This window comes from Anopheles funestus, chromosome 3RL (assembly GCF_943734845.2).
Source record: "Anopheles funestus chromosome 3RL, idAnoFuneDA-416_04, whole genome shotgun sequence".
NCBI lineage: Eukaryota > Metazoa > Arthropoda > Insecta > Diptera > Culicidae > Anopheles > Anopheles funestus.
This window is the reverse complement of record NC_064599.1, coordinates 67,552,268-67,575,821: the sequence shown is the minus strand read 5'-3', so window position 1 is coordinate 67,575,821 and position 23,554 is coordinate 67,552,268. Positions and strand designations below refer to the sequence as shown.

Here is a 23,554-nt window from a genome sequence, read left to right as displayed (position 1 = left end):
CCTCTTAGATCAAATACTGAACTTTATACCAACTAACCATTTGATACATAGTGCAATCTAGTTTGATCCAATAAATTTGGTTTGACCATTGTTAGCTTTTGTCAAATCTTCGTCTAAATTAATTATCACAAGCAGAAAAGCGAAGGTGACTCTCCGTTACTTGTAAGTAAAAACGATATGTCTCCCAGTTTTGGCATACGTCACTTTCGAATAGTTTATCTTGGGGACTACCTGTATACAGAATATGATCTTCGATCTACAAACTATTAAAAATCATTTCATTTATTTGTTTAATTTAATTAGATTACAATTTAACGTTCGTTCACATTCAATTACCTCAATTCAACTTATTATAAACACAAAATTCCGAATAATCAAATTATAGAAAAATACTCGCATAAGCAGACAAAAGGTACACAATCGAAACCTTCCCCAAAAAAAACCAATTATTAACAAAATGCATTACCATAATTACAGTGTTGTGATCGTTGTAAGATCCCGATAAGACGCGTTTGTCAACAAGCGAATGTGTTACTTCCCAACGATTTTGTCACAATTTCTCACCGATGGTATGTTGCTTCCTTCGCCGAATATTAATCAACATTTTCAAGCTTACAATAATAAACAAGCCCTGCTTACCACCCTTCAAACCCCGCGATGAATCATCGTCCAATAGAAACAAAAAGGGCCGCCCCGAAAAAAAAATCAAACAGCCTACACGCTTGTTCACTGTGGCGCATTTGTTTCAAAGCCGGGTGTTATAGCGCCCGCAAAGGAAAGGAAAACCCGCACCTCGGCGAGTTTTTCTTTTGCATGACTTTGCCGTAAAGACACCAAAACATAGAAAATTCCCCGTCTTGTAATAGATTTCACACGAAACCGTTCCAACAAGATGAGAAGATGTGGTGACAAACTCGACCAAAAAAAAAAACAACTCATCTTTGCGTTTGGCATGGTTGCACTTGGACGAGCAAAACCTCACGAACCGCTTTTCGGTGGATTTTCTTTCGCATCTCCAAAAAAAAAGTGTCGACGACAGGCCCACCAGCTAACGAGGGCTTGCCGCTTACTCACATTCCAGGAATGTGTTTTTGTCACTTTTTCCTTCCATTCTCCGAAAGCGAAACAGTGCCAGTGCTTCATCTGATTTGATCGAACAACAGTTTTTCCTGACCATTGCGAAAGGAAATACCGGTCGAAGGGGGAAAAAAAACCATCTCACCAAAAACCCACGCAGAGTTCGCACTCTATCGCAAACGTGTGAGGAAAATTCAATTAAAGCAAGTTGTGAAAAACGTCCAAAGTGTCGACCAACGCACAACTCTGTCATCCACAAACTGGCACGTCGAACCAATGGGTGTGTTACCGTTGTGATGCTTCCAATTAGACCAACCCCTGCACGGTCCCGGCAGCAGGGCCGAAACAATAAAAAGTAAATAAATTGTACTATAAGGACGCCAAGAGGATTGCCTCGGAGGTAGCCCGGGACACTGTGTAACCGATCAGGCACATATCAGGTTACGGACAACATCCTGCTGTAACTGGGATCCCAGCTCAAGCCATCCATAGCTTCGGCAAAACCGGAACCGGCTTAGCTTACAACCGGGGCAACCACTCCGCCGGGTGTTATTTACACATAAGTTCTAGGGGAAGGTATTACAGCAAATCCCATCGAAAGTACGCATTATGTTTTTTGGCAAATGAGGCTTATCTGTTACACCGGCACTACGCACCAAATGAATGGTTTATTGTCTGGAACCAGGGTGCTACAGTAAGTTGCCTAATACACAGAAATGTGTCATATTTGAAGAGTTTTGCAACACCTTTTAGACGAGTTTTAACAAAAGAACTCAATATTGGAGAATACTCAGATATTTTGTTGTCTTCCAAATGCATCTCTTGAACTTCAGAAATTCTCAAATCTCAAACTCTTCGAAGAAGTGACTGACACACACGACAAAAACCAGACTCACACTCACATGACTCACCACGATCTTTCGAATAACTCTATCTTCCCAAAAACCATGACCAAAAACTGGCGGTAAAGATACAACCCCTCGATACGCGATGTTTTCGCTCCATCTTTGGAGGAAGCAGCAGCTGCCGATGCTTAAACATAAGACCGTCAAGAACACGACGCCCCTAGCCTCGAACCAACGGCGCACGTAAATTGCAACTAATAAGTGGACTTACTGCCCAACACAAAGAACGTTGAGTGAGTCACAGATGAGGAGGTTCGAGGATTTCCTTGGAATCGAACACTTCTACGGACGTTCGTCGTTTGATGATCGTATCAATCAAATGGATGAATGCTACTTCTAGCAAGCATTTTGTTTGTGTTTTAAACCCATACAATACCCAGTGCCGGGTGTGGGGATGGATGTGAGTAGCAAAGAAGGCAATTTAATAACATGTGAGCGTAATAATATCGTCTTGCAGATGAAGCGTGAAGTCGCCATTTGCATCAATAATGAGCAAATTTACATGTGGAGCGATTCTGATGGAAGAGCAGTATGGTTTTACGCCAAAAGAGACGTAAAACGTCTATCAAACTCGTAAGTCGTAATAATATAATCCCATTAAAGATCAATATCGTTTATTTGTTTATATTAGCGTCTCAATATTTTGCGGTGGCGATTAATTAAGATAGCTATATTGTTTTGCAATTTATCAAAGTGCTTTAAATATTTTATTCTTTCTTAGTTTAACTGATAGAAAAGCTGAGGTTTTGGATAAAATATAATGACGCTTTAGAGCAGTTGGACAAAGATTTAAACGCTGCTCACAAGGCGTGCTATCAGCCGATGAATTTTCAAAGTATATTATTATTTTTTTTAATTTAATTAAATATTAATTGCTCATTTTCATCAATTTACAGATTTTTTCAATTTGTATCTCCCAAACCAAACTTCATCATTTCTCACCAACTCGTCGCAAAAGTTTTGCCAATCTACTCTGCGTAGTCTTGAAAAAATGACGCCACTGTCGTCAGTCGGGGCCTGCCCTATTCCTTTTTGGGGTTTGGTTTTGTTTTTTTTCCTTTCCCACACCCCAAGAAACCCTAAAAGTGCGTCGCATTCCAGAATCAGGGCCAACAACATTTCGGTGCTTCTCTCACCGTAACCTTATCTCTCGCTCTCTCCATCGTGCTCCCCATAGCGTGAAGTCCTTACTGTGAGCACTTTTGAACATCGAGAAGGACGCACTAATGAACCGCTGGTGGAAAAGCGATGGACGTATTGATTTCGTGCCACCAAAAAAAAACTTCACCGAGAAATGGCGATTTGTTGTCGTAAGTGAAAAGTTTTTTGAAATTTTGAATCACAAAGATTTCCACACACAAAAAACCACCAAACAGAACAATTCTTGTTCACATTCTTCCGGACAACTTGTGAAGTTCAATTTGCTAAAGTTTTGTCAAACTCTCTCTGCTTCTTCGCCATCCGTTTTGGTGTTCATTTTTTCTCCCCATATCGATGACACGTAGCAAAACAAATTTGCATTGATCCGAAGAAAAAAAAGGTAGCCCAGGTGATTGATTCCAATTTTCCAATCTATAGATCACACTTATCCCTCATATTCAACCTCTTGCTGATTGGATCGCATAACAAGATTTTGCCGATAATTGAGTTTTCCACCCCAGGGCACTACCGTTTTGCGTAATTCTGGACCATTTTCCCACGGAACCTTGGGATAGATACAGTAAGTCAGGAAGTCAAGAAGTAGAGTCCAAGGGGGGAGGAGGGCGACATTCTAAAAACATCCCCTAACCTATGCTACGCATTTTCCACTTACTCTGGTTTGCTCTCGTGCAATCTCACTCTCTCTCTCTCGCGCGCTCTCGTTTTTGCGTTATCTCTTGCTCTCCAGCAGGGTGTCTCGCAGTGGCTGACCTTGAACTTTGCAGAGATGAAACGCAGCTTCGCACAGTGTTCGCTCCTGGAGCATTCGCTGGAGCAAACTGAACAACAACAACAACAGAAAAACACAACATCCCCCATGGGCACACCGTTTTGTTTGTGCGTGCTACAAGCACAAAGAAATTCCACGGGCTGCACAACCGAGCAAATGAGAGAAGATTAAGCCTACGAATAAGCAAGAGATAATACCGAAATTCCCTCAGATGCTGTGCTTGGTTTGCAAGTGTGTGTGTGTTTTTTTTGCCCATACACGCTTAATTTTCCCAACAAACAAGCGAAACACCAGAGCGTACATTATGCGTATTATTTTCTTTATTTTTCCCCTTCACGATTGTGGTTTTTTATTTACTCTAAAAATTCAATGGCAAAATGGGAGAATTTATTTTTCCACCACGGCCCAACGCTTATCCCGATCATTCTGCGAAGATCAAAAGCCCACGGAGGGAGGAAAATTAAGTGAAAAACAAATAAACTACCCCCCCATTTTGCAGGAATCGTGCGTTTTGGGTCGTTAGAAGAGCGTATTACGTACAAAAACACAAAAAAACGGCTTTTGCGGGATAAAAATAATAACCAGATGATGAAGAGATTTAGTTATTTTCTTTTCCACCCCTCTTCAAGACGTCATTTTGCGTAAATTGCAACTCAAAATTCACGCTGGAAACACATTTTTCCGACGTTGCTAATTGTCAAATCAAGTACGCTACGTGTTGTTAAGCACCGCACACAACCAGAACCAGAAACCAAACACACACTTTGTGCAAACATGCAATTTGGCAACTTATTATCAACAAATGGTACACCGAACAAAATAATGTGCTCGCTCGTTTAACATCGTTTTGCAATAAGTGTTAATTAGAACCGAGGGAAGACTAAAGAAGAAAACAAAAGTGGAAACTCTTTTACTTTAATTATCAACTCCAACAGCCCGAAATTGTCAAACCGTATCGCACACGCATCGAACAACTATCGCACACTTTGATTAAAAGCCGCTCTCGATTCGTTGACGCATTGCACTCACATTACAGAGACGTTGTTGGGGGTCTTTTGTTAAACACTTTGACCACCACTTTCGTATGTTTCGTTTTTGGAACAAACTTCTTCCAGTTTTCGTTCCTTTTATCCTAGCTGATAAAGAAGAACATACAACACCCAGCAAGAAAAAAAAGAAACTCCGGATGTCATATGATTCTTTACTTCGCTGCATCCAAGCAGCAATGGATGCGCAAGCATCCGTGTGTTTGATGCATCTTGCTTTGCCTTCAATTTCTTAACCGTTCTCTATATGCACACATATGCTTCAACCACACACATACACACTTTTGCCCACGCACACAAACGCAACGCACGCTTTTCCATCCTCTTCCTTCATTGCCCTTTTATTTTCAAGTGCAACAAAATGCACTTAGCGAAACGAAGCGCAACAAAACGCAGCCTCCGTTTTCCCGGGAACACCCTTTCTTCCCGCTCCACACACACACACACACACACGCACACCAGGGAAAGGTGATACGATAACTACAACAAAAAAAACAGCAAACAAAACCAACAACAAATAACTGCAAACGCATAACGTTTTAGTTGAACGGTGATGCAGGTTGCATTTCCGGGTGAGCGATACCGGGCGTGGACGGAAGGTGGAAGGAAAGTTGCGAAAATGGGAACGAAACGATGCCTGGCTGGTGGAAAATGTATGCAATTGGATTAATACACTGTACCAACCTACTAAATATGGTCGATTGCTTCTGCTGCTGCTGCTGTTACTACTGCACCATCTGTACATGATGATATTTGCCTAATACGCATTCGCTTCGTTCTGTATGCACTTTATTGGTAATGCACCTTGCACCTGCACAAAACTCCACATGCTTATTCACTGATTTCGTGATTCAATCAATTTGTTTTTTTTTAACCATTACTATCAAACACTATTAAAATTTAAAGCTCCACTATAAAACACCCATCAACAGAACACAAGCACAGTTTCGCTTCTATCACAGTGTACAAATGGAATTCCGAAACTTTCTCACAAAAGAATTCCGATGCATCACGATGCAATTACATGCCGTGAAAGAAGAACTTTACTTGTTACTAGGTTTGCCGCTGCACACGATACACACGATCCGAACGCGTACGCTGGGAGAGCAATAATAAGGCAAACCGTGGAATGGTTTTCATGCTTAGCCCTCTCTCTTGTTTTGGCCGGTTTGAATGGGCTAATTTCCACTGTGCGGAAGTACAATTCGAGAGAGACCGAGAGTATGAATGGACGTAATGCAAGCGAGATGCATCATGTTTGTGAGTTTTCTTTCTCCCTCTGTCTGCTTTTGCAATGGAGGCTCGAATGGTTACAAAATGTGCGGGTGTGCACACGGATTGTATTAATTTTCTATTTGGAATAATAACGTTTTTTCTAATGAAATAAATTGCATTTTGAGGTTCTATACATATTGTATGCAACACTAGGTGACAAACACATTTTATCCTGCAATAAGTTTGTTATTTTCATTGAAAACAACGACAAAACAGTTAAAATTCTAAAATGATTTTTTCTTCAAGGTACAATCATATCTTTTTCTATAAACCTCAACTACAACAATCTGACATAATCACCTTGGTAAAGAGTGACGTTCAAGCTTTGTTTACTTTTACAACCGACGCGAATCAATGAGTACGGTGGGAAATAAAGTTTTCGCTCGTGTTCGATTGGAATTTAATTAATTCAGGCTACTACTTATACCGGCACAACATTTACATGGCTACTAAAAGGATAAGACCTAAAATTAGAGTAAGTACAACCACATGTCCCAGCTCCAAGGCATGAAAATCTACCGCCCCTCTGGATGGTGCTGCGATTGTGATGTTTTGCTAATGATATTTTGTTCGTTTGCCTTCGTTTTAGTGTGTTGAAATGAGCATGCAGGAAACGCTGCATTTCATATCGGAGGTGAAACTGCACAACTGCCTGTGGGATCATACACATGAAGATTATAAAAACAAACTTGCCCGCGATAAAGCATGGGAAGCGCTTTCCATCAGTTTTGGACACCATGCAGATGATCTGGTTGCTAAATGGAATTCGCTCCGATCCTCACTAAGACAGTACAGATGCGCTGTTAGAAGAAGAGCTAAAGATGGAGGTAAGTGAGAGTAAGAGTTAGATGCCTGGAGGTCACGATAGTAATGTTTTTCGATTTGCTTCAGATCCCGATGCACTGCAGGTCGTGAAGTGGCCGTATTATTCTGCCCTGAGTTTTGCAAATGGACCCCGCGAAGAACCGCCAGCAATATCCGTAAGTAGCTGATGTAATGTAGTCCCAATCGGTTGTAGCTAAGGCTTTGCTGTTTTGTTTATTACAGCTGCCAACAAAACTCGTACCAGAACATTCAAAGCAAGCAGGGTTGCTAAGGAGAACAACTACTCATGGATATGATCCACAGCGATCGGTAGCCAATTTTGAAAGACAGGCAACACACGTAAGTAATCGGGCATTGCTGGACTAATTCTCGTTGCTATAAATCACTTCTCGGTACCATGTATTGCAGATATCGCCAAAAGTGGAAATAAACCATTCGCATCCTATAAGGCTGATAAAGAGAAGGAGACTTGATGACCAATCCAGTCAATCGGGCTTTAAACCGATAGCAAGTGCTTCAACAAATGCAAGTCCGTCGAGAAACTCGCTTGACCGGTCATCTCCAAACCTAAGCAGCTCAACAAACGAACCAGAATTCATTGCTATAAAAGTGGAAGCAGTTTCAAACTCGCCCTCACCGGTTGAGCATGCTTTTCGCGACAATGGACACAACCGTAGCGTACGGAACGCGAAAGACGAAGATGTAGTCTTCGGACATAGTATTGCGCTGCAGATGAAACAATTTTCGCCGAGAACGAAGCGAAAACTACAGATCCAAATTCAGGAACTGATTGCCGAAACACAAAAGCAAGCGTTTGAAAAAGATTTCGGTATCGCTTATGACAGTTAATGGTAAAGGAAGTTGAAGGACAAATGCCCAAATGCATGTATATTTCTATACAGTACAACAGCACGTATGTTTCAAAAGATTAGTTCTATTAAATATTTTGCTTTTTCAATCAAAAACCCAACCCAATTCTTTTGTTCATAAAGAACGTTTATTTATGCTTAGGAAGATTTACCTTCGTTCCAACAAATAGAGTAACAACAAGAACATTATCTAAACCACACCGATAATTGGCTACGTCACACACACACATAGATTTGATCTAAAGCGACCCTAGTGGTCGTCTGTCATTTTGCACGCTACACCGTTTACCTTTGGTATCAACAAATTGAATGATATATCCCTGTGCCCACCATCCCGAGAGTAAGGTTAAATTAGCTAATTCCACACACCAAAAAAGCCCCTTTTCTAGTATGGAATTTGATTCTGGTAATACTGAATCATGTCGTACGTGCGGGTGCGGAAGTTTTGGTACGAGTTCCGGATCACACCGAGCATGTGTGCGGCCGCCTCCTTGCTGTTCTTCGTCGGTACGAATCGTTGCTTCAGCAGCGTAATTGTTTGACCCCGGAAACATGGCAAACCGGTATCGAGCATTAGCGATACCAGCGTCACAATTGCATCCTGGTACGGACGAATGGCCAGGAACGATTGGACGCACAGATCGCAGAACCACTTGAACGGTGCCGCCTCCATTTTGCCACCCATCACCATTACCATCTCGTCCGTTAGTTTGAGATCGGGTTCGAATCCAATGTTACCACCAGGCGAAGATTCAAACATGAAACCAAAATCTTAAAAAAAGGATTAAAGGAGAAAATTAGAGCTCAAACGTTCCCTTCAACTGTTACCTATTTCTCTACCTTACCAATGTGTATAATATGGCCATCCTTATCAATCATAATGTTACCATTATGGCGATCTTTTATCTGCAACAGGTAACCGATCACCGAATACGCAGCCATCGATTTAACAAAGTTGCTGCGAGCCGATTGGAACTCTTTCGATGTTTCATCACCGTACTGATGCAGGAAGTACTCGTACAGCCCGAAATCTGTCTGCCGTCCTAGCTGATCGCGTGATTTTGCATTCGGTACACACTCGATGACGCCACACTACCGTTGAAATTGCGAGAAAAAAAAACGTCGCTCATTAGTAATTTAAGAGGGAAAAAACGAATTCATTCTCTCACTTACCCCTGGTGCAGTGGCAACAACACGGTACGGAAATAGATACAGCTCCAGACCAACCTGCTGGAACACGTTCTTAAAGATGGAGATCACCTGCAGCGCCAGCATATCCTGGCGTACATCATCGCCCACCTTGAAAATGGCCGCCTGCCACGCTTCCGGACCGAGAGAATTTAACCGCGGACCATCGATCTGCGAGTCGGGATTGTTCGACACTTCCATTGCCATCGTTTCCAGCTCGGTAATGCCACAGCGCTGTACGCGAAACCGGGCCAGATATGGTGCCTTTGCAGCACTTTGCATCGGTGTGCCACTGTTGTAGTCAATGTCGAGCACCATTGCTTCCGGGTTCGATGGAAGGTAACAGCCCGACTGTACCTTGATCCGGCTGAGCGCTTCCAGGCAAGCTTTCTTTCGTGCCTGCCCTTTCGGGAATGATCGAATTTCACCACTTACGGCAGTAATTTTACCGAAGAAATCAAACTCACGCTCGTAGAACCGTTTTGCCGGCCCGGACAGGGAGGAGATTATGTTTTGGGACAATGATTCCAGTGCATCGTAAAGAGCTACAAAAAAAGGGAGCGAAAGAAAATTGTTTTAAAGAAGTATTCTACAAGAAGAGAAAGGAAACAACGTCATTACAGTCTCGATGATGCATCTCTTCGTCGATGTACATGTTGGTTTGCATGTTCCAAACGAGCTGGTGAGCGACAATTTGCGATCGTTTCGAGATGTGCTTGATCAGCTCCGTCACGTAACCCATCTGGAAGAATAAAATTAAATGCATTTTAATAAATGAAATTTTAAAAACACAAACCAACTAACGTACCGTATCATGTCGTAACGCTTGTACAAGCTGCGGAATGTACGGCAAAACAGCTTCCGCCGGGTACGAGTTTAGTGTCTGCACCGCGTACTGAGCGGTAAGCGGATGGGTTGGATATTGACGGGAAAAGTATGATAACGCTTGAATTGGATTAACGCGTGCCCACGTCAACATGTACACCAGTTCGGGTGATTCGTTCAGCACGGTTTTGGTGGTGACGAGATACTTCAATGCTTCCGGAATGTGTACGGCCGCCATCGGATCGGAACAAACCAACCGTGTCACTTCGTCCTCGATCGTTTCTGCGTTCCGGATGCGCTGGGGTAAAAATACGGCCAGTGCCGGATTGTATGACCAGGCGAGGCGGGTAAAATCACGCCACACGTTTAGCTTCATCGGACGGGCCCGCCATTCGACAACGGACTCTTCGCCCGGTATTTGTAGCTCGGGCAGTGCGAGTGGATTGGCCCAAATAAGCATAAACTCAATCTCGACTGCGAGTAGCTCCAGAATAAGGTTACGCTTCTTCATGTAATCCTTATCGTACGCATCCTTCGGGTACGGTGGACGTTTAATGCGTGCCGAACGCTTGGAAAGTGTCGACGTCGAGTGTGGGATCGTATTGTACCAGCCGGCATTGCCGCTGCTTGTTGACCGTGCGACTTCACTTCCTGCGAGCGAAACCGTATCGAGTGAAACCTTCTGTACGGACAGATTCACCGAAGCCGTGTGCAGCTCGTAATCGCTCACTTCCGACGCAACTAGATGCTTCTTCTCGCTACGCATCGTTTGCCAGAACTTTAGCAGTATCGAGATGTCCTCAAGCAATGCTTCCCGGGACTGGCTCGGGCAGAGCTGTGGTCCGCAGAAGTAATCGAGCGCGTTCGCATAGATCCGTTCACGCAGAATGTTACGTGCGAGTGACTTCGGAATGGTGTTACCCTGCAGCAACGACAGCCCACACTGCAGCAGCTTAAACCGACACCCGACCGTAGAGATGTGTCGATTCTGCTTAAAGTCCCGGCTAAACGGTAAGCAACGATGCAACAGCATACAAAACATTTCCACCTTGTCCCGATTGCAGTACTTCGCCGTGTCGACCATTTCCGACAGCAGCTGCAACCAGATCAGGTGCGGTGCGACAACGATCGGTTTCGGCACCAATCGGCAACCTTCGTACGCTGCCAGCGGGCTCGTCACATCGTTCTCCTCGGAGAACAGGCCCATCCGTTTGTCGAACGTCGTCTGCCAGGCGGTAACCATCTCCTGTATGAAGCACAGCTCCAAATCCTGCCGTGCGGTCAGTATCCACTGCCAACACTCGACAGCCGTTTCCATGGCACTCTCGGTAAACAGCTGCACCTGGGAGGATGATATCGCATGCAGCAGCTTACGGTTGGCGCTCGAGCAAAGTATCAGATAGGCCGTGGCACGCCACAATGCACCGCGATGCTTCGGATCGCTCTTCTCCGCACAGGCGTCCCACACGTCCCGTACGAGCCGATCCGCCAGACCCTTTTTATCTTCATCCTCCAGCACGGACAATAGACCGGAAATTTCACCCGCGTACTTGCTACGCAAACACAGCACCGACACAAACTTCGATGTGTCACTGTTAACGCAGTGCGGACGCTTTGTCGTTGTCGGAATGGATGCATTCGTTACCCACGTGTGGAGGATGGAGTCAACGGCTAGCGCCAACCCGCTGTGATTCGAAAGCGTAGTCGAGGGAACCTGATTCGGGTACTCCTGCAGATGGCTGCGCGTTGATTTCGGTGCCCATTTCATCGCTTCGTTTACGATCCCTTGGCAACGGTCGGCGAAATCTTTTACGCGGCTTTCGCGCGCCGGCAAACTGTCCATCAGCTGGAGCGTGTAGGGTGTGGAAGCGACCCGCAGCGTCGGTGTTTCCTCGTTCGGATCGAGCGTTAGGGAAAAGGCGAGCAGCTGCAGTACGTCCAGCATGCACCACAGCACCTTACGGTTCCACAGCAAATGGGGGAACTTATCGACCAGCTGCGACAGATACTGATCGGCCACCAGCTGGATCTGTTTGTGGATGTGGTTGAAGTACACGAGCAGCAACATTGCCTGCGATTCCAGCACCTTTTCGCGCACCGAATCTTGCGCTAGCAGTACGCTGCGAAACTTTTCAAACACCTGATCACCGATGCAACGGACACATTGCCACATGCCGTACTTGTCCTTCAGCAGCGCATTGTCGCAAAGATAGCTCAGGATCGGTTCCAGGCTCGGTTCGGATGCGTTTTCCACGCGCAATATCTCCAGCCAGTACACGCTCAGCAGGTAAGCGCACTGAGCGAACGTTAGCTTATTAATGCAGGCCGTTATATCGGCCGGAGGATGGTCCAGCAGCAGCAGAATTTGGTTACGAAGTTCCATCAAGCTGACGCTACCGGATCGAATGGCGGATGTGTAGTTAAGCTCGCGCATCTCCGAACGGTGCGCGGTTTGGGAGATGAGTAGTGGCGATTTGGCCGCTATCTGCTGTACACCCTGGTACCAATCGGACGGCCATAGACGAGAGTTGGTGAATCCCATCACGACACAGTACAGCCAGAAGTCCTTGAAAAGCTTGTGAAGCCGCTGTTTGGGATTCTTGATTGGTGGAAGACGTCGTACGAGAACCTAAAAATGGGAGAAAACAATTCATTACTAAAAGCGCTCAAAAGGAGAGAGGACAGCGGTTACAATACTAACCGCAATTACGGGAATAAGCATTCCAAGATTGCCCGCACTCGAACTAGCTTTCTGTGCACCGGACGTACTGTCCGATGAGCGTTCCGCCTCGAGTCCAATCTGCACAAACAGCTCCAGCAGCTTCCCCAGCAAATCCAACATCTCCAGCTCACCCTGTATGTTGGCGGCAATGTTCGCAAGCGCGTTTACGACCGCATCCGACACGTGGTGGTACGATTTCCTGTAAACACTGTTCGTTTTTTTAACACCGACACAACGCAGACCGGGCACACCGCAGTGGGATGTTGTGGTGAAAGCAAAAATTTTGAAAAACAAATTTAGATGACTGATCCAGACGTCACACAGATGAGGGACAAAAAGCAAAGTAAGCAACAAACAAAAAACCAGCAAAAAGCAAAACTTTTTACTCGGACACTCGGTGTGAGTTGCCGATTTTTGTTTTGAATATACCATTATCCGGGTGAGTAACAAATGGGGTCAATTCACAAGGAAGATTCCGCACAGCAGAGTGACGGAGGTACACAGAAAGAGAAAGAATACACGGAGCATGCATCAGGAAAATCGGGATTGTATCTGAAATATCTTGAAAAACTGTAATATCATTTGAAAACAGAACGACGGCATTGTACGGAGAGGTTAACAAAAATGCGTTTAGGCGTTAAATTTAACTCGTGACTTGAAAAAGGCCATATTATTTTTCTAGACAAGAATAATGATAGATAAAATATTCTAAAATGGCACAAATTTAAATAAATCATTTTAGATAAGAACCCTTTAATAAGAAGGCTAGATATTATTCTCCGACACAAAAGGAAATTGATTTTAAATTAAACAAATAAATGATAAAATGAAATGCACAACAGTCATGAAGTTATCCAATTAGATTCACACAAATGTACACCGAACACAGAACCCCCGGAATGGAATGGTGATCGAAAGCAAACTACCTTCCAGCACGTGAAACATTACCTTTGCTCCGGATTGGTCGAGTAAGCGAGCGATGCCGCCTGTACGGTGACGCGTGAAAACATTTTCATTATCTCCTCAAACACCTGCGGTTCACACTTGGAGATGATCATGCAACCGAGCTGATCGACGATCAGTACGTTCTGCTCGGACGGTACCTTGCAGAAGCGCTGGATGAAAAACTGTAGAATGTTGTTGGTCGTCTTCGGTGTGTCCTTCAGGGCGACCGCCACGTGACCCAACATTACGATAATGTTTAACGAGACGAGGCTCGATTCGCTTTCCTGCTTTTCGGCGGTAAATAGCCGGTTGGAAACATTCGCCACCAGGGCCGGCACACAGTACTGATCGAGTGCGTGTGCCGCTCGCAGTGCAATGCTGAGATTTTCAATCGCCGCATCACGCAACGCTTCGAACGCTTCCTGGGCAGATTTTGTCAATCCTTTCGGGTGTGTTGCGTGATCGAACGCTTTAAAATCGGATCCTTGAACTAGAAGCGAAATTGTCGTGTGCGTTACTAAGAGCGTTACTAAAGGCGTTACTAAAAGTCATGCACAACTTACCCACGATGCGGAAAGGCGCATTTTCTTTATCCTTCTTTGTTTGCGCTTGTGATTGAACGTGAAGCTTTGTCAGGATAGGGCTCGGATCCACCAGAAAGTCGCGCAAGTACGATATTGATGTTCCCGCAATGTTGGGGAATTTTTGCGCTAATTTACCCAATCCCTAAGGAAGAGATGTGTCGCTGTTATTGAAAAATTTAAGCAATTTTGATTACAAATTATAATAATTACCTCCAAGCACACCATTAATAGTGGCATATGATCCATCACCACCTTGTGTCCAAGTACCGAGTTTAGCTTCTGGTAAAGCCGACTGCACAGCTTATCCGCCTCTGTAAGGAATTTTTCGGAAGAATTGATCAGTGTTTGTCTCCTTTAAAACGTTTCCTCATAGAGCAAGAGCCTGCGAGCAATCAATGGACAGAAGCAATGAGGATCACTTCCACACTAGCAGCAAAGATGTAAAACAGAACCCGCATTGCTTTGCGTGTTTGGACTTTTTTTCATTTTTTTTTACAAATCATACCCATACACCTTTCCAAAAGCGAAACCTGATCCCCGTAAGGAAAAAAAAAAAAACACAAAAGCTATCGAACGGCACGAAAACATAAGATAGCAAGTAACGGAAAAAAAGGTAAAACAAGAACGTAACATAACTCATAACAATCAAACCAAAACCAAGAAAACCTTCAAACGTGTTAAACCATCACCTAAACCCATCGTGAACGATAAACTTTCTTGCAGATACGTTAGCAGATCGCTCAAGTTGTGGACTGGAACCGATAAAAATGACGTCAGAATAGAAGAAATGCCGATTGGAACGCGTGTAGATCGGTGTGTAGTGAAATCAATTTACGAAAACCTTACTAAACGTACCAGTTTCATCACCGATCGCCCATACGAGCAAATCGACACACGCAGCATTGGCCATAACGTTTATCTTATACTTGTTCACGACGATGTTCGTAGGATCCCGTACACGATCGAGCGCATCGTGCTGCTTGTTCTGCAGCTCCGTCTGGCCGATCAGGAACAAACGCTTCACAAACTCTTGTACATCCTTGGTGAAAGGTGTTGGTAAATCTGGAATAGTAGTGGCGGAAAACATCAAATTACTATTCGATTTTGTAGCAGCAAAACAAAACATTTTACCTGTTTGGTTTTGTAATATTTCCCGCAGCAGCGTCACCATTACCAGATTGATTGTTTCGGAGAAACTTTTGTAACCGTACGGTTTAATCTGATTCAACGCATAAATATCGCCCGCCTGTTCGTCCAAATGTTCTAGCGTCTCTTTGGTGAGCAGCTTTTTCGCTAGCGCAAAAATGGTCTGCAAATGGTTGATTGGAAACTGTAGCCGATCGTTCTTCTCCAACGAGTCGCAGAAACGCATATTTGGGAACTGATTAAAGCTCGAACCGTACTTTGCGAAAAAGTACGTCGTCGGATCGTACGGTACGGAGTAGAACGAGCTGAGCTTTTTTCGGCTGCTGTTGATCGATTTTTCGGTTTCTCCCGCATCCATGGACAGGCTGCCCGACATCGATCGCGGTATGATCGAACGAAACTGGCTAACGCTCGTGCTATCTTTCGCATCACTCGAAAGAGGCGTTTCGGCCGATTTTACCACTAAAATTTCATCCTTGGGAAACAGCCGACATAGTAAGGGTGGATCACAGGCCGCATAACGGCCCATCGAACGGCTCAGCCCTAGGAGCAGTGGCACCGTTGCTTTGCACAGGATAATAGGGGGAAGAGTGCTGCTCTCTTTGCTACCCTTGATCATGTTTGTCAATACTGTCAACACTTCGACCTGGTTGAGGATGATTTCATCGCGATGCTCCGGACATCCGACCGCTATATCCGATAGTAGGCTATTGAGACAGAAGCTAAATTTTTCCGCCGTAGGTATTTCTGAAAGATAACGAATTTCCACCCGCCATTAAATTCGTATCATTGGGGAATTGTTTCTGCACAGGGGAATTATACTCACTATCGATTTTATTAGGCTTGACGTCATCGATCCAAACTGCCTTCGGAAGGGCTTTGGCGAGCCGTAGCAAGTAGGGGATGATTTCTTTCGAATACTGATAACCACTCTCGAGAAAGTATAAACCCAACGCAATGACTGCATCCTGTGCCCGGGCATCGAGACAGAACACTCCGGCCGCATTTTCCTGGGGGCAATACTTGAACAGCGTTTGCACCTACAGGAAAGAAAGGAGAGCAAAAAGACTTGAATGACTCAGGGTCATGTTACGAATAGTTTTTGCTCGTTGCAAAACCAGCACCCTTCGTACCTTTTCCCATGGTGTGGGTTTGATCATCGCCAGCACACGGGCTAAACATTGGACGGTTTTTTGAAACGAAAAACGCTCGTTCCCCACCATGATCAGTGGGTATTTTTAATCACTTATCACAATTTTCAGCTGTGCTCACTCAGGAGGAGCAAATTTTCTTCGATCCTTTTTTATTTACTTTTTTCGTATTATGACGTTTAGAGAAAAAACGGAGAAGGGAAGAATCGAACAGTGCGATTATCCGTTTGCTCGACTGTTACGAATTCGAGCAGTTCTTTTGGAAATATTCAAATGAAAAGGACATTTGAAGGCAAACAGGAAAAACCTTTTTGGAATTCTGCCACCGGGAAATAAAACAAATTGATATACGTCCAAAATAATTTGAAGAAACAATTAAATTTTATATTTAATTTCATTTCCAGATTGAAAATTATGACCACTAGCAGCTCGCCCACTATGCCCTGGCAAATGTCAAAGCTGTCAAAAAAAGAATTGCATTTTTCATTCATTTTTTTTTCTTCAGCGTGGTCGCAAGCGGAACTGGACTGGAGCGTTCTCGGAAAATATCGATTTTTCTTCCGGCTAGCACCGTGCAGCGATACTGTTGATCGGCTGTAAATTGCATCGTTTCATCGCATCACCTTCCGGCCTGCGGACAGCGCGTAAGACTAACAGCGGTTGCGAAACGATTCCTCTGCCGCGATACAGCACTTGCGCTCCCACTGCAGGCCTTGGCGCTCCGTTGTTGATTCTTTCGCACAAGGTAAGAACCGACGTGTAGGCCAGGCAAAGTAACATCTAAACCTGTGCTATAGTCCATTTTTTGGCCCCTAGTATATACCCGACAAAAGCAAAAGCAAACCGAAAAAAAACGAACCCAAATGCGGATCTATCCAACGCATTGAAACTAATTCTTCCAAGCAAAACAACGGGAGCGGTGTTCCGCGTACAAGTGTGGTGCACACGCACACAAAGGCGTCGCGTTCCGTCCGGCGGTTCCCGTTCCATCGTTTTGGAAAGGGTTACCACCCCGGAGGAACGGAAACGGCCAATGGAAGAGCGCAGAAAAAGTAAAACAACTCCCGCACCGTACGGAAAACAAGATGACCGCGAAGTGTGATTGTTGATATACAGTTTTCTTTTCTCCACCGCTTGCTCATCAACACGGTGACGCCGCAGCCAGCAGCGCCGAGAAACAAGATGGTGGTGTGACCTTTGCCTATGTACAATCAAGCAAAACGAATGCGAAGTTTGCAGTCGAGTGAAAACGTATAGCATTCACGGGTATTCCTCAACCCGGGAATGATTAGTTCGGGTACAGTTCGCGTGTAACATACAAAACGGGAAAATGTACAAAGTACGCGAAAAATCCATTGCGAAAAACTGCTGTGCGCTTGTTGTTAGTAGTCTGCCAAATTGGCATAGTTCGATCGGTGGTTGTTGCTGTAGTAGTAATATTTGCAACGAACGCAGTAGGACAATGTACGGAAGGTCCCGGCGCCGGAACCATCCAGAAAGTGGTGGTGTCACCTGAAGCCCCGCCGTGGGCGGTGTTTCGTTGGTTCGAAAAAGTGAAGTCAATCAGTATAAGTTAGCGGAATGTAATAAGTACGGTCTAACAGAACAACTAAAACAAGTAAACCATCTGTCCGGTATGGCGAGATGTGTTCCATGAGTAAAACAAACTGTCGAAAAGTAAAACAAGTTGTATTTTATCTTCTTAACCGGTGTGGGCGAAATAATTGTGAGCCCAAAATTGTTTCGTGTGTTTTAAAAAGCAAAAAAAACAAAACAAAAGTCTCTTGTGTTCAGTTTACACTTTCGAATCTTCTTCCCCTCCCGGTACATTAAGGTAAGAGAAAACAGCAACGAGCCATTCCGAGTGATGTGATTTTGTTACAGAGCCAGATCACAAATGATTGCATTCTTTCTCCAATGTGCGTGACAGAGTGTTTGTGTGCGTGCGTGTGTGTGAATGTGAAGTATGTGCGTATGTATGGATGTGTAAACAATTCTTGATCGAGTAACACCGATCTAAGATTGCGACGCGTGAATGAAGTTGTGAAGAGAAACAGAAAGATAAGAGGGAAACGAACGGAAATAGTTGAGACGGAACGAACGAATGCTTCTTCCGGTTCCGAATCAGGTTACCGGTGTTGTAAGTATGCCTTACTGCTCGTCAACCAAGATGGACAAGATGATGGTAACCTTAGGAACGGCAACAGGAAAGCTGATGCAAAAGCAATGCGCGTTTGTGCTGTTGTTTGTTTTCCTGACATTCATGGTAGAATGTTCCGTTTCGAAGAGCAATCGAAGAAAGAGTGGCAATGGGGTTTTTGGGAATGCGTCATCCCGTCTTTTTGGACGAAGAAAACAGTGTCTTTACCAATGAAGTTATGGGATGAAAAATAGTCGTCGTGTGCTTCATTATGACAAATGTATTAATTCACTTTTTTCACTTGCAGCTGTACCCAGAATACACGGCCAACGTTCGTTTTGGAAGTAAAAAAAACACACACGTCACACAAAGGACAATCCTAGGGAGCGGCAATGGATAGCGATGATTCGAGACCGGGTTCGTCGGCTTCGAACAGCTCGGACTCTGAGCAGGCCGCTAGTCCTGCCGGTAAGGAGCAGGAAGACGAGCAATCGGATGGGTCCGGTTCGCCTTCGCGTTCACCATCGCCCGCTTCGAACGGTGGCGATAGAATCGACGGTGACGGTGAGGATGGTGTGCGCGAAACCAGCCGTCAGTCACGGTCGCAATCGCGTTCCCAGTCACGTTCCAACACACCCTGCAGCCTGACGTACGATGCCGGAAAGCAGGATTCACTGTCCAGTCCACCGAAAACGTTCGATGCGGTTAACTCACCGCCGGGCCTTTCCCCGGGCAATGATCCGAACTCGCACCCTTCGTCGCCGGGGATGTACGCCCCCGCACGTAGCCCGAGCTGGCCCGTCGCTGATTCGCAGGGCGCAAAATCACTTTCGCCGGATGGTGGCAGCAGCCGTCATCATGCCGACCGGTACGATCGTTCACGATCGCTCTCGAAGGAATCGAACCATTCGGACAATAGCTCGAGCAAGGCGGGTAGCCATCATCGGCGCGGTAGCCTTAGCAGTTCGAATCGCCAACGTCGGTCACTTTCCCGCAATTCGTCCACTTCGAACTTGAGCGAAAAGCTAAAGGGTGAAGAAATATCCGACTGTGAAATGGAATCGGATCGTGAAGAAAAGACGCCCGCCTCACCGGATGCGTTGGAACATCGGGCGGAAGGTGCGGGGACGGGAGTCGGTGGTACCGGCCCTGTAGCGAAGAATAATGCCCTCAACATGAGCCACGAAGATTTGAGCGACGTTAGCCTCGAAAGTGACAACGAACCCGAACCGGAGGAAGAGGACGATCGCGACAGTGAGGTGGAGAGTGTGAAGCGGCACGGCCGTGACGGTGCGCACGAAGAGGAAGAGGATGAGGAGGATGACGATGAGCACAGTCGTGAACCGGCGACCTCGAACGTATCGGCGTTGGAGCGTGATGATAGCGAAACGGGTGAGCTAGAACGTCCGAAAATTACCGACCTGCGCCAAAAGCTCGAAGAACGAAAAACTCATCTGCGTAACATGGAGGCGGAAAAGCACACGATCAATGGTGGTAGCGGATCGAACGGCGGAAGCGGGTTGCGGAATCACGATAAACTACTCGACGGGAATCTGATGGACAGTAAGAACGATGAGGATGCGCTTGATTTTGAGGCGGAAGAGGGTGAATGTAACGAGGTGCCGAAGGAGCAGGAAAAAGTGGACGACGTGCAGGAGAAGGGTAAAAAGGATGACTTAAAGTCGGCCCGGGAAGGTTCTGCCGGTGGTGACGGTGAGCTGGAGGAAGGGGAAGAGCTAGAGGAAGGCGAGGTAACGGATGAGGATGAGAAACGGCCGGAAGAGTCGGAACCGAAACCGATCTGTCGGTTTTATACACGCGGCCAGTGTACCTGGGGCATGAGCTGTCGCTTTCTGCATCCGGGCGTTACCGACAAGGGTAATTACACGATGTTCGATATGGTACGTCCCGTATCGGTGACACACGCACCACCCGGCTACAGTGCACATCCGGCACCGCTGTACGCATCCGACTATCGACACGAACGGGCGGCGGCTTTGCATCATCTAGCGGCGGCACATCATCCGGTAGCGGTGGTTGCACCATACCCAGCGACAGTCGGTTTAGCACCACCGTCACGTCCCGTCGAACCGGTCGCCACGGAAAGCGCCTGGGAGCGTGGTTTGCGCACGGCAAAGGAAATGATGCGCAAAGCGAACAAACGCAAGGAACAGGACATTGATTTTGATGATAAAAAGATGAACCTTTCCCTGTCACAGGATGAGCTTGAGAAGGATAACTACTACACGCGCGATCGTGCATCTCCTCCGGTAGGTGGCTTTTGGCGTGCCCGATCGTTTCCTCTTTACATATTTCATTGGTTTTTGTTTTCTTTTTTTCCCCTCAATAGCTATCACCATCATACGTTGGACGGCCACCGGCAGCCGTTCCACCAGGGTATGATTATCCTGCACCAGCTTCAAAGTTCCCGCGCGGTGGTGGTATTCCTCCCTTCGAAGAGGATGCCTTCGGACGTACCCATCGCTATCGGGAGCTACCGTCGCACCGTATGCCACAGTACGAGGATGAGGATCTGTCCAAGCGGCGCCATCCGCGAGCAACGAGGGAAGTGATCTTGCAGCGAGCGGACGATTGGAACGATCCCTGGATGCGTTCGAAATCTCCCGGTCGGGAGAAGCGTGGTGCCCGGCGTGGTGGTGAACGGCGCAGCTATAGCCACAGCTCGTCCTACAGCAGCTCCAGCAGTAGCTCCCGGTCCGGGTCGAGTTCGGATTCGAGCCGTTCGCCCAGCCCAACCACGACCAGGCGCAATCGCTACGATAGCCATCGGTCGAAGGATAGCGAACGTCATGCGGGCACCACACATGTGCGTAAAGTGATTCGCACACGTTCACCGAGCGTTAGTCCGCGACGTGGTAGGTAGCCGATAAACACCAGTAACGAAATGGATTTAATTAATATTTCTCTTATCCTCCCGGCAGCTCGCAAAGGATCTCCCATACCGGTAAAGCGTATGGACAAACATGTTCCATCACCAGCAGTGGAGAAGCGTATGGTAGAGAAAGTTGTGGTAACAAAGCGAAAAATGGTAACTATACGCTAAACATCGCATAGGGAAGGGCCTGGCACAACTAACGTTACACGTTTCGAATGTTTTTAGTCTCCCCCGATGCACAAAGCAGCCGCCAGCAAACATCGACGACCGTCCAGCTCATCCGGGTCGGGTTCGTCCGATTCGAGTGATTCCGGTTCGGAAAGTTCGTACTCCTCCAGCTCGTCGAGTTCGTCCCGAGGCAAGGGTAGACCGGCCAAGGTCCGGGCGTCCGAAAAGTCCAGCAAATCCTCAAACATGGGAAAGAAGGGTAAGAAGGGGAACATTGAAAAAGAAATGTTGGACAGTTTGTTGAAGGCAAACTAATTTCTAACCGTACTAAATGCTTGCTTGCAGATTCGAAAAAGATCAGCGATGGTAAAGGTGGAGCGCAGGTTATTCCACCGTCGAGTGCCGCCATGGAGAAGGCGAATGCGGCCGCGTCGAAGAAATCATCACGCCGGGAAGAGCTACTGAAGCAGCTGCGTGCCGTAGAGGAAGCGATCGCCCGAAAGCGCACCAAGATATCTTAAATCCCCCCGCTGTTCCCCATGGCGCACACACAGCACCCAACTATTACTACTCCCGTTCATCACCACAATCATCCACTTTCCGTGTATCAACGCTGGGCATAATGTACTGATGCTAAATGACAAACGAACGCTTTTTGGGTAATGCAGAGACACAGTCGTAACGAATCACAAACACACACAAAACCCCAAACCCATTCCAGTATATGACGACGATTGACGCGGGGATACTCTTGGACGCTCCGGATCGATGAACCGGAAGATCGCAAAATCCTGGTACACACTACCGCAAATCCCCAGCAAACTGAAGGAAAGGATTTAGTTTTATTAAGAATGGAGAGACACAGGAACTTTTGTTTTTGCCCTTCAAAACAATTCATTTACTTTTGTTTCGTTGGACAACTACTGCGAGAAGGAGGATTGCTAAATGGGAAGGATAGGACTGTCAGCATGTAAGCAAAATGTGTGGCAACAAACATCCGTAGGATGCGGATATAGTTTGTATCGATTTAAGTGTATTAAAAATAAATGATAAATGAAATTATTTGACTAATTTTTCTTTTTCTTTTTTGATGCTCGAAGAGCGTTCGGGCGTAATCGGCAGCAGAGAATTAATTTTCTCTTTCCAACTTCCATCACTAATTTCCTCCTATATTGATCTTTTTCGCATTGCAAATTGGTCTAAGGTCAGCATTTGCGAGTCGGTTGAAACTCAAATCGAGAGCTTCTAATGGCATTGGAAGATTGACCTTCGGTTAGTATTATACTAGATAGCAGATTTCTTCACCATCATCAGATCGATTGTGTTTGGCATACTGGCGAACTAAGAAAGATTTAACACCTTCATATGGTCACCCTTGAGATCCATTGTGATTAATCTCGCGATTTTTTTATGATTTTTATTCTTTCTTTTGTTTAAAGCATTATTTGAGTGAAAAGAAACTCATTGCAACCAATTGGCATTAAAATAAATCAATTTGAATTTTTTTGCAAAATTTCTCAAAAAAATGGCAAGGGGTAAGCCTTATGAAATTTTCGAGTTGAAAATTTTTGTAAAATTTTTTTCTGATTTTTAATTCTTTTTTTGATGTAAAGCACTATTGAAGTGAAAAGAAACTTATTGCAACAAATTCCCATTAAAATATATCACATTTTTCAATTTTGCTACATTGGTGAAAAATGAGGAAAATTTTACATTTTCTCAAACAGGGTATGGAACTTGCTTCCTCGAATAACTTCTGGCACAGACATCTTAGGGCATGGCCGTCCAAGAAGAAAATGTAGCCATTGTTGCCATCTATCGACCACAGGTTAAAGATTGGAGATCCGTTGGATATACATATA

General features: G+C 45.5%; 4 protein-coding genes across 9 annotated transcripts in view; 2 read left to right on the top strand and 2 right to left on the bottom strand.

Annotated features, from left to right (window-relative positions):
• LOC125770758 (serine-rich adhesin for platelets) overlaps positions 1-6,084 on the bottom strand; it is a 58,244-nt gene extending 52,160 nt beyond the window's left edge. For 2 of the 4 annotated variants that reach the window (XM_049440711.1, XM_049440716.1), the window contains exon 1: positions 6,006-6,084. The gene's annotated coding sequence lies outside the window, so the exon portion shown is untranslated. The other 2 variants (XM_049440713.1, XM_049440714.1) reach the window with 2 other exon arrangements.
• Positions 6,085-6,535: 451 nt separating this feature from the next.
• LOC125771664 (uncharacterized) lies at positions 6,536-8,023 on the top strand. The gene is made up of 5 exons (XM_049442496.1): positions 6,536-6,708; positions 6,823-7,060; positions 7,125-7,213; positions 7,281-7,397; positions 7,467-8,023. The coding sequence occupies exons 1-5, from the start codon at positions 6,676-6,678 to the stop codon at positions 7,905-7,907; spliced, it is 918 nt and encodes a 305-aa protein (XP_049298453.1). The 5' UTR covers positions 6,536-6,675; the 3' UTR covers positions 7,908-8,023.
• A 10-nt stretch (positions 8,024-8,033) lies between these two features.
• On the bottom strand, positions 8,034-16,670 carry LOC125771663 (phosphatidylinositol 4-kinase alpha). Of its 2 annotated transcripts, none has more exons than XM_049442493.1 (13): positions 16,471-16,670; positions 16,164-16,377; positions 15,323-16,084; positions 15,047-15,253; positions 14,402-14,502; positions 14,171-14,333; positions 13,611-14,097; positions 12,642-12,870; positions 9,924-12,569; positions 9,737-9,857; positions 9,101-9,660; positions 8,773-9,019; positions 8,034-8,698 (listed from the first exon to the last, which is right to left on the bottom strand). In XM_049442493.1, the coding sequence occupies exons 1-13, from the start codon at positions 16,558-16,560 to the stop codon at positions 8,313-8,315; spliced, it is 6,213 nt and encodes a 2,070-aa protein (XP_049298450.1). In that variant the 5' UTR covers positions 16,561-16,670; the 3' UTR covers positions 8,034-8,312. The 2 variants fall into 2 exon arrangements, with proteins under 2 accessions (XP_049298450.1, XP_049298452.1); XM_049442495.1 differs by having other exon boundaries at positions 12,642-12,861.
• Positions 16,671-16,957: 287 nt separating this feature from the next.
• On the top strand, positions 16,958-22,763 carry LOC125771739 (zinc finger CCCH domain-containing protein 18-like). 2 transcript variants are annotated; one of them, XM_049442685.1, is made up of 6 exons: positions 16,958-17,233; positions 18,936-20,898; positions 20,979-21,504; positions 21,571-21,677; positions 21,750-21,951; positions 22,038-22,763. In XM_049442685.1, exons 2-6 carry the CDS (start codon positions 19,021-19,023, stop codon positions 22,211-22,213), a joined length of 2,889 nt encoding a protein of 962 aa, XP_049298642.1. In that variant the 5' UTR covers positions 16,958-17,233; positions 18,936-19,020; the 3' UTR covers positions 22,214-22,763. The 2 variants fall into 2 exon arrangements, with proteins under 2 accessions (XP_049298642.1, XP_049298643.1); XM_049442686.1 differs by having other exon boundaries at positions 16,958-18,322.
• Positions 22,764-23,554: the final 791 nt, after the last annotated feature.

Excerpts from the sequence above, each read along its gene's own strand:
- LOC125771739 (XM_049442685.1), top strand. The coding sequence starts at position 19,021 with ATGGATAGCGATGATTCGAGACCGGGTTCGTCGGCTTCGAACAGCTCG. Across the intron at positions 20,899-20,978 it reads GCGATCGTGCATCTCCTCCG|CTATCACCATCATACGTTGG; the intron begins GTAGGTGGCTTT and ends TCCCCTCAATAG. Across the intron at positions 21,505-21,570 it reads GAGCGTTAGTCCGCGACGTG|CTCGCAAAGGATCTCCCATA; the intron begins GTAGGTAGCCGA and ends TCCTCCCGGCAG.
- LOC125771663 (XM_049442493.1), bottom strand. The coding sequence starts at position 16,560 with ATGGTGGGGAACGAGCGTTTTTCGTTTCAAAAAACCGTCCAATGTTTA. Across the intron at positions 15,254-15,322 it reads AATATTACAAAACCAAACAG|ATTTACCAACACCTTTCACC; the intron begins GTAAAATGTTTT and ends CTACTATTCCAG. Across the intron at positions 14,503-15,046 it reads GGCGATCGGTGATGAAACTG|AGGCGGATAAGCTGTGCAGT; the intron begins GTACGTTTAGTA and ends AATTCCTTACAG.
- LOC125771664 (XM_049442496.1), top strand. The coding sequence starts at position 6,676 with ATGGCTACTAAAAGGATAAGACCTAAAATTAGA. Across the intron at positions 6,709-6,822 it reads GGATAAGACCTAAAATTAGA|TGTGTTGAAATGAGCATGCA; the intron begins GTAAGTACAACC and ends CCTTCGTTTTAG. Across the intron at positions 7,398-7,466 it reads TTGAAAGACAGGCAACACAC|ATATCGCCAAAAGTGGAAAT; the intron begins GTAAGTAATCGG and ends CATGTATTGCAG.